This window comes from Nestor notabilis, unplaced genomic scaffold, assembly GCF_000696875.1.
Source record: "Nestor notabilis isolate BGI_N333 unplaced genomic scaffold, ASM69687v1 scaffold7676, whole genome shotgun sequence".
Taxonomy (NCBI): domain Eukaryota; kingdom Metazoa; phylum Chordata; class Aves; order Psittaciformes; family Psittacidae; genus Nestor; species Nestor notabilis.
Genome location: NW_009933264.1, coordinates 33,892 through 47,854, shown reverse-complemented (window position 1 = coordinate 47,854; position 13,963 = coordinate 33,892). Strand labels below are relative to the sequence as shown.

The window sequence follows — 13,963 nt, the reverse complement described above, 5'->3', positions numbered from 1 at the left end:
CAAGTACTGCATTCCTCACGTGTGCAGGAAGGCTGGGATGAGCCAGGCCTTTCTTTCTTTTCTGTACCAGGAAAGGCTGGAGTACCGCTGGGTAAGCTTCAGAGAAGTTCTTTCCTTTCCCTGCATTGATGCTGTGCTGGATATTACCTAAAGCCAAGCAGAAAAGGAGGAGAGGAAGGAAAAAAAAGAAAACAAACAGATTCAGTATATTAAGCACACCTGTTATTTGCACAGTGTCCAAACCCAGTTTAGGAGGGTTATGTTCAGAGGTGTAGTTTGCTGTACCCAGACCACGCAGGGAGATACTCCACTAATCCAACATTTTAAAGCTCTATGTGGCCTGATTCTGTTGCATTTTTTATTAGCTCTGTTTCCCTAGGTTATATATTATTCAGTTCCAGCTCTGTGATGACAGCAATATGTGGGCAGAAGAGTCGTCAAGGGAAAGAGTAACATGGATTTACCTTACAAAATAGCAGATAATATCTACCCATCTAGACCCAGCATGTTTGTCTCAGTTTAAATGATACTATGCTCTAGCTCTCCCCCAGATCAAAATACGGCTTGTGCTTTACTTCTCCCTTTTTCTTTCTCTATCCTCTCCCCATGAATCATCATGCAAACAGATTTGAGGACGAGTTACCACATCAGCATAAGAGTTTGAAGTAGAAACTAAGGGAAAAAACACTTGAAAAGTTGAGTTTTCTACAGCTGTGGTCCCCACTAACTGCACTTACCTTTAACTCTCTGTAAAGCAGCTAAACAGTAAGAAAAGGGTGAGTGAAAACCACTGTGTGCTTTGCTATCTGATCTCTGCTGCCAGAGTTCAGAGGATCAGGGCTCAAGCATCAGAACGCATGGAATTACAGTGACAGCAGCACTTAAATTTCAATCAATTGCTCCTTGCTTCAACCTGAAGCAGAACAGCGCTTTAATTAGATGATAATTAATTTAGTGAAACTAAAAAGGTGACACAATGTAACACTGATGGAAATAAATACTGTACAAAGAAAAATTAACCTGCAGAACTCACTGCCACAAGGTGTCACTGAGGCCAGAAGCAGAGAGAGAGAAAATCCTGTCTAACTTAGAAGTGGATGTTCGCATGAGCTGTGTAAGTAAATCATTAAAAAACATAAAGGACTGTCAGATTAACTCACTGCAGATAAGCCAAACACTACATTGCTGCCTTAAGAAGAGGTTGCCTCTGAAGTGCGTATGGTTTGTGTTAAAACAACAGGTTACAGCACCCTTTTTCTGAAACCAGAAAACAATGCGAGGACTAAAGACCAGTAGATGAATGCCTCACCGGAGACAGCAGAGCAATCCCTCTGTTCAACACCTCTGCACTTTTGTCCTGTAGCTCTCCTGAAGCACTGTGGAATTACTGTACATTTCCAAATACTCAAAAGAAATGTTCATCTTAATCATCTAAGAGAGTTGTACTTTTCTGGAGTTTCAAAAACCTTTTCAACTCCAGACTTATCAATCATTCATATTGTTATTCTACAAATGTCTATCTGCTAGAGACACAGTACAGGAATTTCAGTGCTGTGGAAAAGCCTGGCTGTGGGAGGAAAAACAATTTAAATTATGAATTACAATGAAAAGAAAGTTTTGAGCTTCCCTTGAAGATTTCTTTTTTTCTAGATTTTGACATCATAATGTTTCATAATTAATATCTTGAGCTTTTTAAAGCAGTTTGGCCAATGTAACTAGAATGCTAGGGTACTGTCAAAGATTATTCATTTTTAAATTCTTCCCTTCAAAAAGCATCCAAATCGATACTTTTCCCTAAAAATGATTTTGATTTACATTTAGCTGCCTGGGGGGGTGAGGGGAAGAAAGAGAGGAAGCTGGTCTACACACCAGAGATTTGACATTCTTTCTTTGACCAGGATTGTCCACTTCTCTCTAGGGTGGGTGCAAACTGAATCATACAGTTCAGAAACTGAGTACTTTGGAGATACTGTCACCTACACACATGAAAGAGGGGCAGCATTTCATATGGGATCTACATCATGACAGCTCTACGTACCTAACCAGAACCCAAGCTACTGTGTAAGGAAACCACACACTACTGCGAGCAGAAAATAAGAAATTGTCCTTTTCTGCTCAAACATCTTCAGAGACTATCGCTGTCAAGAGAAAGGAAATGCTCTGGAATATCTGGGGTTTACAGTTGTGTTCCCCAGTACATCTGGCTTCCGTTTTTCAGATGTGAATTCTGTAGGAGGCCAGTTATGCTCAGATCTGTAAGTAAAACTTTGGGGTTATTCACCACTTCCATTTGAGGGGGGAAAATAACCCAGAGGACAGCCAGTTTGCATGATGCTCAAAGGTGGTGTTCAAGCTAATGTGAAGAAATTCTACAGGAATTCCTCTTTATTTTTTTTCATTTAGCATTATTGTAGCTGTTCCTGCCTTGAACTTCTTAATGAATATAATGAACTACGGTGGGTTGACGGACTACCGAGCCAACTTGCCCCTAGGGTTACAGTTTAATGACTCACAATCGCCAGACTTGTGGGGAACCAAGTCTGCAGTTATCCAGACATTTATTTATTCTCCATCTCTTTGCAGGAGCTGTCACAACACAGAAGAAAATGTACCAACAGGATGACTAAGCAGTCTTGTTTTGAATTCCTAAATAATGACCAGCATGAGTCAACCTGGCAAATTCTGAAGTCCACAGAAGAAAACTGATGTAAAATAGCAAGTATAAATAAACGCCATTGGGAATGCATTATATAAAAGTTCTTATTGCCAGCACCTGAAAAAAGGACTTTAAGTGTTGCCTTCTAATCTCATCCCCACATGCTAGCTACAGTACCATCTAATTGTAAGGTTTTCTAATCTATGGCACAAGAATGTAGAGCCTAAAATGCTACTGACGTTTGCAATAAACAGTTTCTTTATGGCATGCACCTTCCACAGTCTAATTCTTTGAGAAACAGTCTTTACAAGATCGTAATTTTACAGACTAGATGTACTGCAAACCTTAGAAACACAGACCGTGCTGACTAGGTATACTATTATTCAGAGCCTTGAAAATGAAAACACAACTAAAATGGCACATAAAAAGTTTTGCTTCCCACACCTCTTGGGAAACCCAAGTATCAACATCTTCACAGAGTGATTATTAATGGCAGTGGGTGATTATTAATGACTTCTAACGATGAGCAAGCACACATCCATAAGTGCAGCCTCTCTTGAACCCTGTGGCTGAGTCAGCTCAGTCACTGCTCTCAGCAAATTCAAATTCAAATGCATTCCCATCATGTAGGAAGCTGGCTTTTAAGGGAAACCTGTGCCCAACATTGTCTGCTCAACAGCAAGCTGAGAACAAGCACGTCCTCATGACTGGGCCCTAACTCCACCAGTTGCCTGGCTGGATCTGGAAAGGTCTTAGTTAGAATCTAAGATTCTTCATTTTGCTTATTTTGACTAGCTTCCCCCACGGCAGTATAAATACTGGTAACTCTCAAGACAGGTGTAGTGTGCACTTTGCCTGAGAAACAGCAGATATTACAGAAGTCCCCTGGAAAGCTTGTTGGAATGATACCTGTTTAAGTCCTCACTGCACTCAAAGTGTCCTGGCTTTCACGCACACACACACCCTTTCTTTGTTGTTGTTGTTTTGCTTTGGGCTTCATTCAAAAAAGCATATTAGAAGTTTTCTGGCTAATGTTAATATTTATCTCCTTCAGTAGTAGCCCAAACCATGATATAAAGCCTCATCCAATTGTTGCAGAAACTAATTCATCCTGGACTTCTGTCCTCCCAAACATTTATCAAAAAAGAACCAATGACTAACTGAAGGTCAGGCTAAAAATAAAATGAAATCATACACATATGCCACCTCACCTCATGCCTTGAAAGCAAGTTTGTTTATGGCCAAACTGACAGCGAGCCAAGAACTGATTTTGTTACTCCTTTAAACAGACATTTTCTGTTTAGCAGATAGCAAATAAAAGCTTCTAAAGAGCAAAGAATATCCAAATAGATCCATATACTGTAGCCTACCGGGCATCATCAGTTTAAAGTCAGAAGGATGCATCCTGGCTGATGATACTCACACCACACCATACCTACATTTAATCATTCTGTAGAAACGGAGAGTGGTAACTGGTGAGTCATTCCACCCACCACCCCTCCGAGCGTGGTTAACATTTACCTTTGGTTAGCAATTCTTCCGCAGCATCAGACATGTCCACACGAAAAAGCAAGTACTGCTGGGCCTCCAGGAGAAGACCTGGGAAGTCTTTTTCAACAGCAGCAAAATGTTCAATTTTATTTTTCACAGATGCCAGCACCTGCCGAAACAACGATAACAATTACTGCTTCCTGCCTTGCTCCCAGTGCAGCCACACACCAAACACTCAGGCTTTCTCTAGCTGCATTAAAATAGAGTTATGACAAAACTTATGGTGATACAGAATTTCCAGTTCCTTTCCAGTTTAATTACAAATGTGACTAAAGCATCGAAATGAGAGGCTCTCAGACAGGTGGAAAAGCAACAGGTGGAACTGAAAAGAGCTAACATAAGGTTTAACAAGACACCAAAAATACTGTTCTGATAGGTATGACTAACAGTTATGGTCAAATACCTGGTAAAGCGACCGCACACTAGGCTGGAACACCATGTTGGTGTTGAGCAGAAAGGAGCGAAGAAGAGGCTGTGGGTAACTTGCCAGCTGAGTAATAATTCCAATAAGAAGCAAATTGACATGCAAGGAATTCTCCAGCATGTTCTCCAGCTTTGACAACACTACGCTGATGAACGGTCCTGCAAGAGAAGAACAAGAAGGAATCAATGCTTTTGTTTTCACAGAAGAAAAATCCTAAGATCCAGGAAACAGGCATTTAAAAGGAATTTTGATCATCATAACCAACAGAATTAGACCTCCCACATGCTAATTAAAGCCGGTAGGGAGAAAAACCAAACTGTATCTGAACAGACAAAATACACTTAACAGAGGTGTTAAAAGCTTTGTGATTAGAAGCACTTTTGCTAGCTAGCCAATCACTTCACACTAATGGCACATTTAATATGCATAACTATTCTCTTTACATGTGCCAGTAAGGATTTAGCCTAGTACCTTATGGTCTACTGTTCTCTTTGCCTTGATTTTAATTGGAATGGTATCACTAGTTTCAACGCAAACAGTATCTGCCCTTGTTACTCTCATTGTGCCTTAATTCTATGACTGGGCAAAGGAAATTATAGCTAGCTTTCTTATAAGAAACCTGTGGTGTTCTAAAGGAAATATAAAAATTCTACCCTAAACATAAAACCCAAGATCTGTGAGAGTTCACATTACAAGAAAAGGCATCTTCAGCACTGCAGAGAGTCACACAAAGCAGGGGAGACATTAAAATAGATGTATAAACAAAATTATTGGTAGATGTAGGCTTTATCATATAAATGTCACCAATAAATAATAGCTTTAGTTTGTGTATTCATGATGCAGGATATCAACTGAAGTACAAAAGCATTTACCATGGAAGTACATAAACTCCTAGTGCTCAAGCTTAAGAAATATTTGCAAGGCTTAGCATGACTTTAACCAAATACTACACATCATTAGCCAGTATAGCTGGTGGGATGCTTGAGGCAGTCTGTACGAGTGACCTGAACACAGGTAAAGCCTTAGAAACATCCCTTGTCCCACACCCGGTCCCACCACACTATTCTGGCTGTGTAAAAGCTAGGGAAACCATGCAGAAGAATCCCTGGGTGATGCTGGTACAACACAGCTAGCTTTGAATATGCCACCCTTGTCCCTGGCACAAGATGCATGCCACGAGCGTTTCAAGGTCAAGCAGGTGGCCATAATCTGACCCCATCCCAGCTCCCCTCAGCTAACTAATGGCTGATGTTTGAGCTACTTCAGCATAATTTAGCCCAGCTTAATAAGCCTGCTGTGAACTATAGCAGAGGCTAAAGCAATACTGGGCAAACACAATAGTAAGGAACAAATCAGAAGTGCGTATGTTGCTACTTCACCTAACATGGCTTCACTAAAGGCTGAAGTCTATCATGTTTTATAGCAAGCATGAGTACAAAGCAAGCACTCCCTCGAGACTCATTTATCATGATGACACAGCTCTGCTCACAAGAGGAAAGGAAGGCAAGCCAGCGCTGACAGGGCTTTACGTGGCTGCTACCTTTCAACCAGCATGTCGGCCATCAGAGTGGAGGTTAGCATCACATCCTACAGGATAGCATCCACTCGATAACCAGTGGAGCAACCCCAGGACATTTTGTTGGATAGAATTTCTCCTGTCCCAACACAATCTACTGCTTCCCCTCTCGTGTTCATGGAGACATTTTCACAAAGCTCCTGCGGAACGACAGTGCAGTGAGAGCGCTATCAAAGGGCATGGCAGGAGGAGTTAAGATACATCACCATTTCTCTCCTCTAGGTCTGACTTCAAAGCTAAGCAGGTAAAGCTGAAGCTAAATACTTGTAACAAGTGTTGTATGCCACTGCAACACAGGATACCAAGACATCTAAAAATTTCTCAGTGGTAGAGTGACTTTTTCCCCCACTAAATTACTGGAACAAGAATCAGAGAAACTAAGCAGAGTTTGCAAGCCTTGAAAGAAACACAGTAAACAGATGAGAAGTCAAAAAAATTACTCTTTTCCTCACTGTGCATCTCTACATGGCCATGAAGCCAAGCGCTCCTGTTCCTGAACACCATATTCTTCCTTGCTTAGGGGAAAACTGCACATAGACAGGCATAGAACATTTTCTTCATAAATCCATAGGCCTGAAGAGAGCATATTTGCACTGCTGACACTTACTGGGAGCCTCTGTCTAATACTTGATTCTGCAGAGAAGCCCCATGATCCCACGACAGCACCCCAAAACAGTGAAAGCAACCAAAAATCCTCATGACACATATACAAATATAATATAGCATTGCAAATTAAATGTATTATTGTATTTGAAAGACACTGCAATCTCAACATTTCTGAGGTATTGTTATGAGCACCTCCTTACTTGCAATCACGGAGATCTCCATTAAAGCAAGGTACATGGCGTAAGAGTAAAACATGTTGTGGATGGGGAGCAAACAGCAAAGCTTTTCATGTTTGTTTTTACTATTTTGTTTTGCTTGGTTATAGGGTTTTGTGGGTTTGGGTGGGTTTTGTGGGTTCTTTCGTGTGGTCTTGATGTGGGTTTTTTGGAAAGGAACAAACAGACGGAAGGATTAGATGAAGAATGAGAGTCAGTGATGACATTTTTGAGCTGCATTTGACAGCAGATAATGGGAAACAGAAAGGTTTGAATGTGATTAGCTTCTGGTACAAGGAAATTGTCACCACAGCAAAAACAGAAAATTGATTGAAAAACAGGCTGAATTTTTCAATTAAGAAACAGTGCCAGGCATGCTGGCCACAGCTGACCAGAAAAGGCTGCATTTCAAAAGGCACAAACGTTTTCCCCCTCCTTTCAAAGGAACAAGAAGCCATCTTACACCATCTTACAGAGGTTTTGTTCTGGATGAGGAAACCCAGGTACATTATCATTTTTTATTATTTGCATTACTGTGGTATCTAAGAGACCTAATTAAAGACCAGGAGACCCCAGTGCAAGGAGCTATACTAATACAGATCACAAGCCCACTGTAACCTCCGGCAGCACCGTCATTCCTGAATGGCTTGGACAGTCTGCGGAGACCAAGCTTAAAATGCTGCCTGGCACAAGACGGAAAAACATCCCAACAGCGAGGGCAGACCTGACACTGGAGGAACAGGGTGGCAGGGCAGAGCATGGAGACAGGCACGTACAGACCTGGCACAAGTGCTGCCACCTGGTGCTAAAATGGGAAATAGCAGAGAGGGGAAAAAAAAATGGCAATGTGATGCCTCATCCACAGCACGACAGATGAACGAATTATTTACCTGGGCTCTGTATCCTAGAACAGCAATTCCAATTTCCTTTCAACAGCAAAAGCTTTCTCTAGAGTGATGGAGCACTCACATACAAACAATACAGCCCCTGCTCAATATTTTAAACAGTTACCAAAAAAAAAAAAAAGAAAAGCAACCCAAAAGACCCCCAAGCACCACCATTTGCTGTCACCGCACTGATTGCTCTGCTCTGCTTTCATGTGGGACCTCTCACTCTTCTTGGGCCAGTCTGAGCTATGGGCTATATCATCTTTAGTGCCAGGACTGTTCCTTGCTCTGCGCTTGTGCTGTGTGCCACACAGTGTGATTTCATTTGGCCACCTTTAACCACCATGCCTTCCTGTATTTGTTATGTATGCCATTAGTAAGACATTCCACCTGTAAATGGAGCACTCTGGCTCCTTGCAGTGTGCTTAGGAGAGACATCCTCCTTTGGTCCAAAGGGAGATGACACACTCTCCGCAGAAGGGGTGTCTGCTGAGAAATTCTCGAAGTCCTCCTCCTCTTCTGCAGGAGAGACAGGGTCAGGAGTACCCAACTGCTGCTCCTCCAAGCTTGCGCTGTTTGGATCCAGTTCCTTAATAATTTTGTCATACTGTGCAATGAAATCCTCACCATCTGTGCTCAGCAGTCTTACACTTAAGTTACGATCTGCCTCCTGAGGAGAAAGCTTCAACTCTTTGTCTGGCTGTGGATCAATCTCAATCATTTTCTGGTTTATTTGTTCTTTCATTACACCTTGAGTCAAGCTTGAATTTCTCTTACTGTGCTCATCCAAGTCAATTTCCAGTTGGCTCTTTGCAAGAGGCCCATTGACTACAGTCTGGCTTTGGACCTTATGTTCTTTGGCTGCATTTACAGTTTTCTCCTTGGAGTTGTCATCCTCTTGAGTATCCTTCTGAGCACATAACCTGTAAACCATAACATCATCCTGAAAGTCTGATTCCTCTATATAGGATCCTTTGATGAGCATGATGGCACTTTTTTTCATTTCTTGGATGTATTTTGGTGGTTCTGCAGGTGGCCGCATCTCTGTGCTTCCCAGATCATCATACGGTTGTGGTGAGCTCACATCAGAACCAGGAGAAATCCCTGTGTCATAGCTATCATCCCATTCTAGCTCCAACTGCATCTTCTCACTAAAAGGAGTTATTTGAGAAGAGCTACACATGCTAGGTGTCCTTTGCTGGAGCCGAAACATGGGGTATTCCACATCTGTACTGTTCTCCTCAGCAAGCGTTTGGATAAAGGTGCCTGGATCAGGGTTTACTCCATCATACAAGGCAGACCAAACTTTACAATCTTTCAGGCACTGGAGGATGGCTTCTTGAGCTTCCCCCAGGTACTGCAAGTAGCTGATGTCTACAGCTTTTCCATATTCCACAATTCTATCAGAGTCTGAAAGTAAAGAAGATTATTCACACCATGAGTAATATTTCAAAAGTTCTTTAGCAAGGCATTCACTAAAACATGGCAGGTAGAGTCTTTAGACCCAACCATTCAATAAAGCAGGAAGATCAAATCATAAAGATTGAGAGATTTGCTCATAAACATACATGACTTGTTCCTATTGCCAAGGCAGAGCTGTAACTCTGAGATTTCTGAGAGACCAGCACACATTCAGCCCTTGAAACAACAATGACACTCGGAAGCAGCAAGAGCTGCTGTCATGTGTCTGTACGTTATTTCCACAAATGCATATTCAAGTTGGATATCTGTTAAAGAAAAAGTTTCAACAGACCTGGACACACGGGAGGAATTAAAGAAGCCTTCCTGTCCAGGTTTGCTCTGCTTTTTCTTGTCCACATTTCCTCCCTCTTTCATGAGCTGTTTGCTACCAAATCAAACTCAGTTCATGATCTGGTCTTCCCCTGAGCACCAATTACCTTTAGTTTGTGCTGCTTTTGTCCATAGAATATAATCTTTTCCTTGGCTTTCAAGTGTTAAGGTGATCCCAGTGGAGCAACAGACTGGCGTCAGGGCCAACAGTTTTGCAGCAGACACAGAGTAGCAGTCTCTCTCTTTCACAGCACATCGCTGGCTCAACATCATGTGGTTACATGGGATCAGATACCTGAAACAACAGTGTCAAGCGTTACTGCACCATCCTTTCACATCAGAGAAAGCAACAACATAGAAAATTCCATTCCCACCTTCCTGCCCTCTCCAAATTAAAAGGAACAGTAAAAATCTTGACAGGGATACATATTCTAACCCTCTCAAGAGCATGAAATCCTGCCTCTTTATATTGCAAAGCTATGGTTTGATGGGGAACTGTCAAGATGGGTAGAGATAGGAGACCAGTTGCATCAGAACAGGGAAGTGAACAATCCTTCGCAGGTCAGAACAAACTTGCTGTAAGAAGGGATGGAGGAAGTATTGGAAGGGCAGATGTCAAAAGCCAGCAGAGTGGTTTGGACCCACAATGAATGAGTTCTGTCTCAGCATCCTTAATTTATTTGTTTTCCTGGGAAATTCAGAGAGAATCTGTTCACGTTTGCGAGGCAAGCAGCCAGTAAAAAGGAAGGAAGGGTCATCGAGGTGTTTTACTGCAGTAAGCAGATCAAGACTGAGCTCTGAGGCAGGAGAGCTATGGGGAGTACAGGGAACAGAGGAAGCACAGCCTTATGTTGAACATCTTTAGAGCACTTTTGTTCAACTTTTTAAGAGCACTTTACTAAGAGCCTCAATGTTAACTGAACTGATGTTTTGCCATTTAAAATGCAAACAAATTCTAAAGGATTCCCTAAATAAACAAAATGAGGATTAAATACAGCACTCTACTGCTGCTAGAGTGGCAACATACTTGAGTTCACTGAAGTCCTAACAGCATTCCCAGGCACACCAGCCAGAGCTACAGGATATTCCACCTGAATGCCAGTGCGTGGAGCAACAGACAGTATCTGAAACATTCATGTGATCTACAATGCTAAAACCTAAATTTAGTTACACTAATATTTCCAAATACATAACCAATTCGCATCTAATATACACACCAAAAGGGTGAGTATTTTGAAGCAGTGTATAGAGCCATCAGTTAAAAGAAAAAATAATCAAAGCATTTAGTACATTACATAACAATCTACCTACAGCAGTTCAGGAACCTGAAGTATTCTCAGTGAGAGAGGATTCAGAGGTGGAAAACAATAAGAAAGAAGGCAGGAGCTACAAACAAGTATATAGCTCTGTACTGTGGTGTATAATACACTAGAGAAAACATGCAGGAGAGAAGAATTATACATTAAGAAGCAGGGAATGAGCAGTTTGGACTTGATAAATATATTCTTAGCTTCTCTCCTCTCACTTCTATAGAAATAAATCACAAGAAAAAATCTCCTGCTCTGAAGATCACAGGACGTAAATCACACTTCTTCAGGTCTGGTAGACTTTTGTCAGGATCATAAATATCCTTATCTCTGTAGCGTCTTGGATTTCTGCTCTCTTGGAGAAACTTTCATCCAGCTCTGCAACCATAGGCAGAGACTGTGTGTCCTGGAACTGGGATGAAGAGTGGAAAAAGGAGTTTGAGCTTTACCTTAAAACTAGCTGTAACATCACATCCTCACAGTGCAAGCCAATGAGTGTTCTGAACAATGCCAAGGAGACCACACAGAGCTGAAAAAAGACAAATGTTGTCAGCATTTGATCTGGAAATAGTACCTTTCCAATCTTTCCTGCATACTACATTACAAAATGGTTCTGCCAGAACATCATGCTTTATAAGACACTGTTAGCATCATATTTCATTTTGTCAGCACTCCATGGGATTCTCTTTAAAGTTGTCCAGAGCTATACACATAACATGGTATCTTTTAACAAAATACAATCCAGAATTTTCCTTCAAACAAGCTATTAAAAAAGCAGTAATTTACCAGTCTTAATTTAATGCCTTTGAGTAATGTTGAATTTTAGCATGAACTGAACCCTGTAGTTTCCAAGATAGCACGTTAGCTTTTACCTCTGATGTACAATTTGAACCAACTACATGCCTTTTCTGAAAGAAGAGTTATAAACTATTTCAAGTTTCTGTTGCTTTAAGTATAAGGAATGATTAGTGTTCTGCACATTAAGACGCTGAATGTTTCTATAAATACAGTTTAATGTACTGACACAGACCAGGACTAAACAAGTAATTTTTGTCAGAATCTACTCCATATGGAGCATTCACAATCCCTTCATTACAGGTCACTTGAACAGCTGGGAACTATGATAAGGCATGAAGATTCTTTCTGAGACCAGGGGAAAGGAAAGAAAAATGGTATTCCTCATTGGAATGTATGCTTGCCTTTTTGGCAAAGGTCTGATCAAATATACCTTAAACTAGGTATTGCAGGAGTCACACTCAGCAGAGACAAAAATCACACCTATTCTGTGACAGGCACCCCACTTTCACTAGCTTTAGGACAGACCGGAAGCTTGGACTCCTACAGGCTTTGCTGGTCACTAATTAGACATATAAACATCTTCGAAGGTATCATACATTTCTACCTGCCAGGGGCTTGCTAGACTGCAGTTGTGCCCAAAATGGTAGCAGCATGAGCTGTAGCTTTTGTTGGTTTTCACAGGCCACAGTGCCATTACCCCCCTGCCTCTTAGTGCATAGTTCCTCGGGCACATTCTCCTGTGCTGCTCACTCATGGAAACAGTATCTCACAGCTGGCTCAGACACCAGGACCAGGCTGACTCTTGTGAGAATTATTTAGTGTAAGTTGACCCTTTCCTAAAGTTTCAAGTCAGTGTTTAAATCTTGCCTCTCCCTATATTAATTATATACATGAAAATGGTTAATATAGGAAATTAATTGCACTTTTCAGTAACTAACAAAAGAGATAGGACAAAATAAGGAAGAAGCTACAGATATTTCTCTACCTCATTTTTTCAGTCACTGAACATACGTTGTAATTCATTTAGGATTAAACCTTGCCTGGGCATAGCTTCTCTTCCAAAGTGTGGAATTTCCTCCTCTGCAGTCACTCCCCTTACTCCCACTGTTAAAATGCTCTGTTCTAGCTCAGGAACATACATGTATTTTCCCTTATGTGGTAGGTATCTCTGTGAAACAGTTAAATGGCAAAGTTTAAGCAAACCTCACTTAGACTCTGAAGAGTGAATGTTTCTTTGGCTGCCTTCCCTACATTGGTTAGAAGAACACCCACAGAAGAACAAAAGAAAGGGTATAAGCAGAGAGAAGAGAAATGGGGAATGCCTGTGAACTGGCCTGCTGTGAGGCAAATCAGAGCTCAAACTTGCTGCCCTGTCACCGCTGCCCACTGGTTGTACTAGAAGCCAACATCTAGTCCAAAGACCTCACATCTACAGAAATAGATGAGGCAAGTAAAAAGGCAAGAGAGGAAGAAATAACCAGAACTGGAGTTTACTTGATAAGAACATGGGAGCAGAGGTGATGAGCTTCACAACAGCCTTTTGAAAGAAGTCAGATTCTTGCACGAAAGGTGTGTTTTTGCCAGGGGACATAGAGGAAAAACAGAAAATCTCATTTCCTCTGTGAAATTTACTGAGAGCCAAGCCCAAATTTCTTCACACTGTGAGAGTTCAAAAAACTGCTACTGCCTTAGATGTTCTTGTATTTAAGAAATTTCATGCAGTTATAGGGAAATATTACTAATTTGTCTTTGCAACCATATTGCGAATCAGAAATCATCTGAATAAATTAAACTCATCTATTTCTGCATTTTATAAAAAGAAAAGATTTCAAATATGCCCAGGAGACAAAGAGGATAATATTTTTACAAGTCTTTTTGGCCACCTGTTTGTACATATGTTTAACCCTGTGAATTATTAATAAGTATTTTCATCAGTAATAATGTATGAAGCTTTTGTGCTACAGAAACACACAGACGGCTGCAGCTCTGGCTTTTGCACTTGGCCAAGCTATACTGCAGAAAACTCATTTAGCACCACCGAACCATTTTGGCTGAGATTCTGAATTGCTCAGGGCTGCAGAATTCTTTACAATTCCCATGGCGTTTGCCTATGAAACAGTAATTAATGATTAGCAAAGACAACAGCATTTGC

At 41.2% G+C, this 13,963-nt stretch overlaps 1 protein-coding gene across 1 annotated transcript in view; it reads right to left on the bottom strand.

The window, feature by feature from the left end:
* The window catches only part of LOC104407485 (protein FAM160A1-like), a 32,891-nt gene that overhangs the window by 130 nt on the left and 18,798 nt on the right, over positions 1-13,963 (bottom strand). Inside the window, 6 exon segments of the mRNA XM_010016786.1 lie at positions 2-147; positions 4,178-4,316; positions 4,611-4,789; positions 8,306-9,325; positions 9,814-10,001; positions 11,463-11,542. Of these exon segments, the coding sequence (XP_010015088.1) occupies positions 2-147; positions 4,178-4,316; positions 4,611-4,789; positions 8,306-9,325; positions 9,814-10,001; positions 11,463-11,542 (1,752 nt within the window).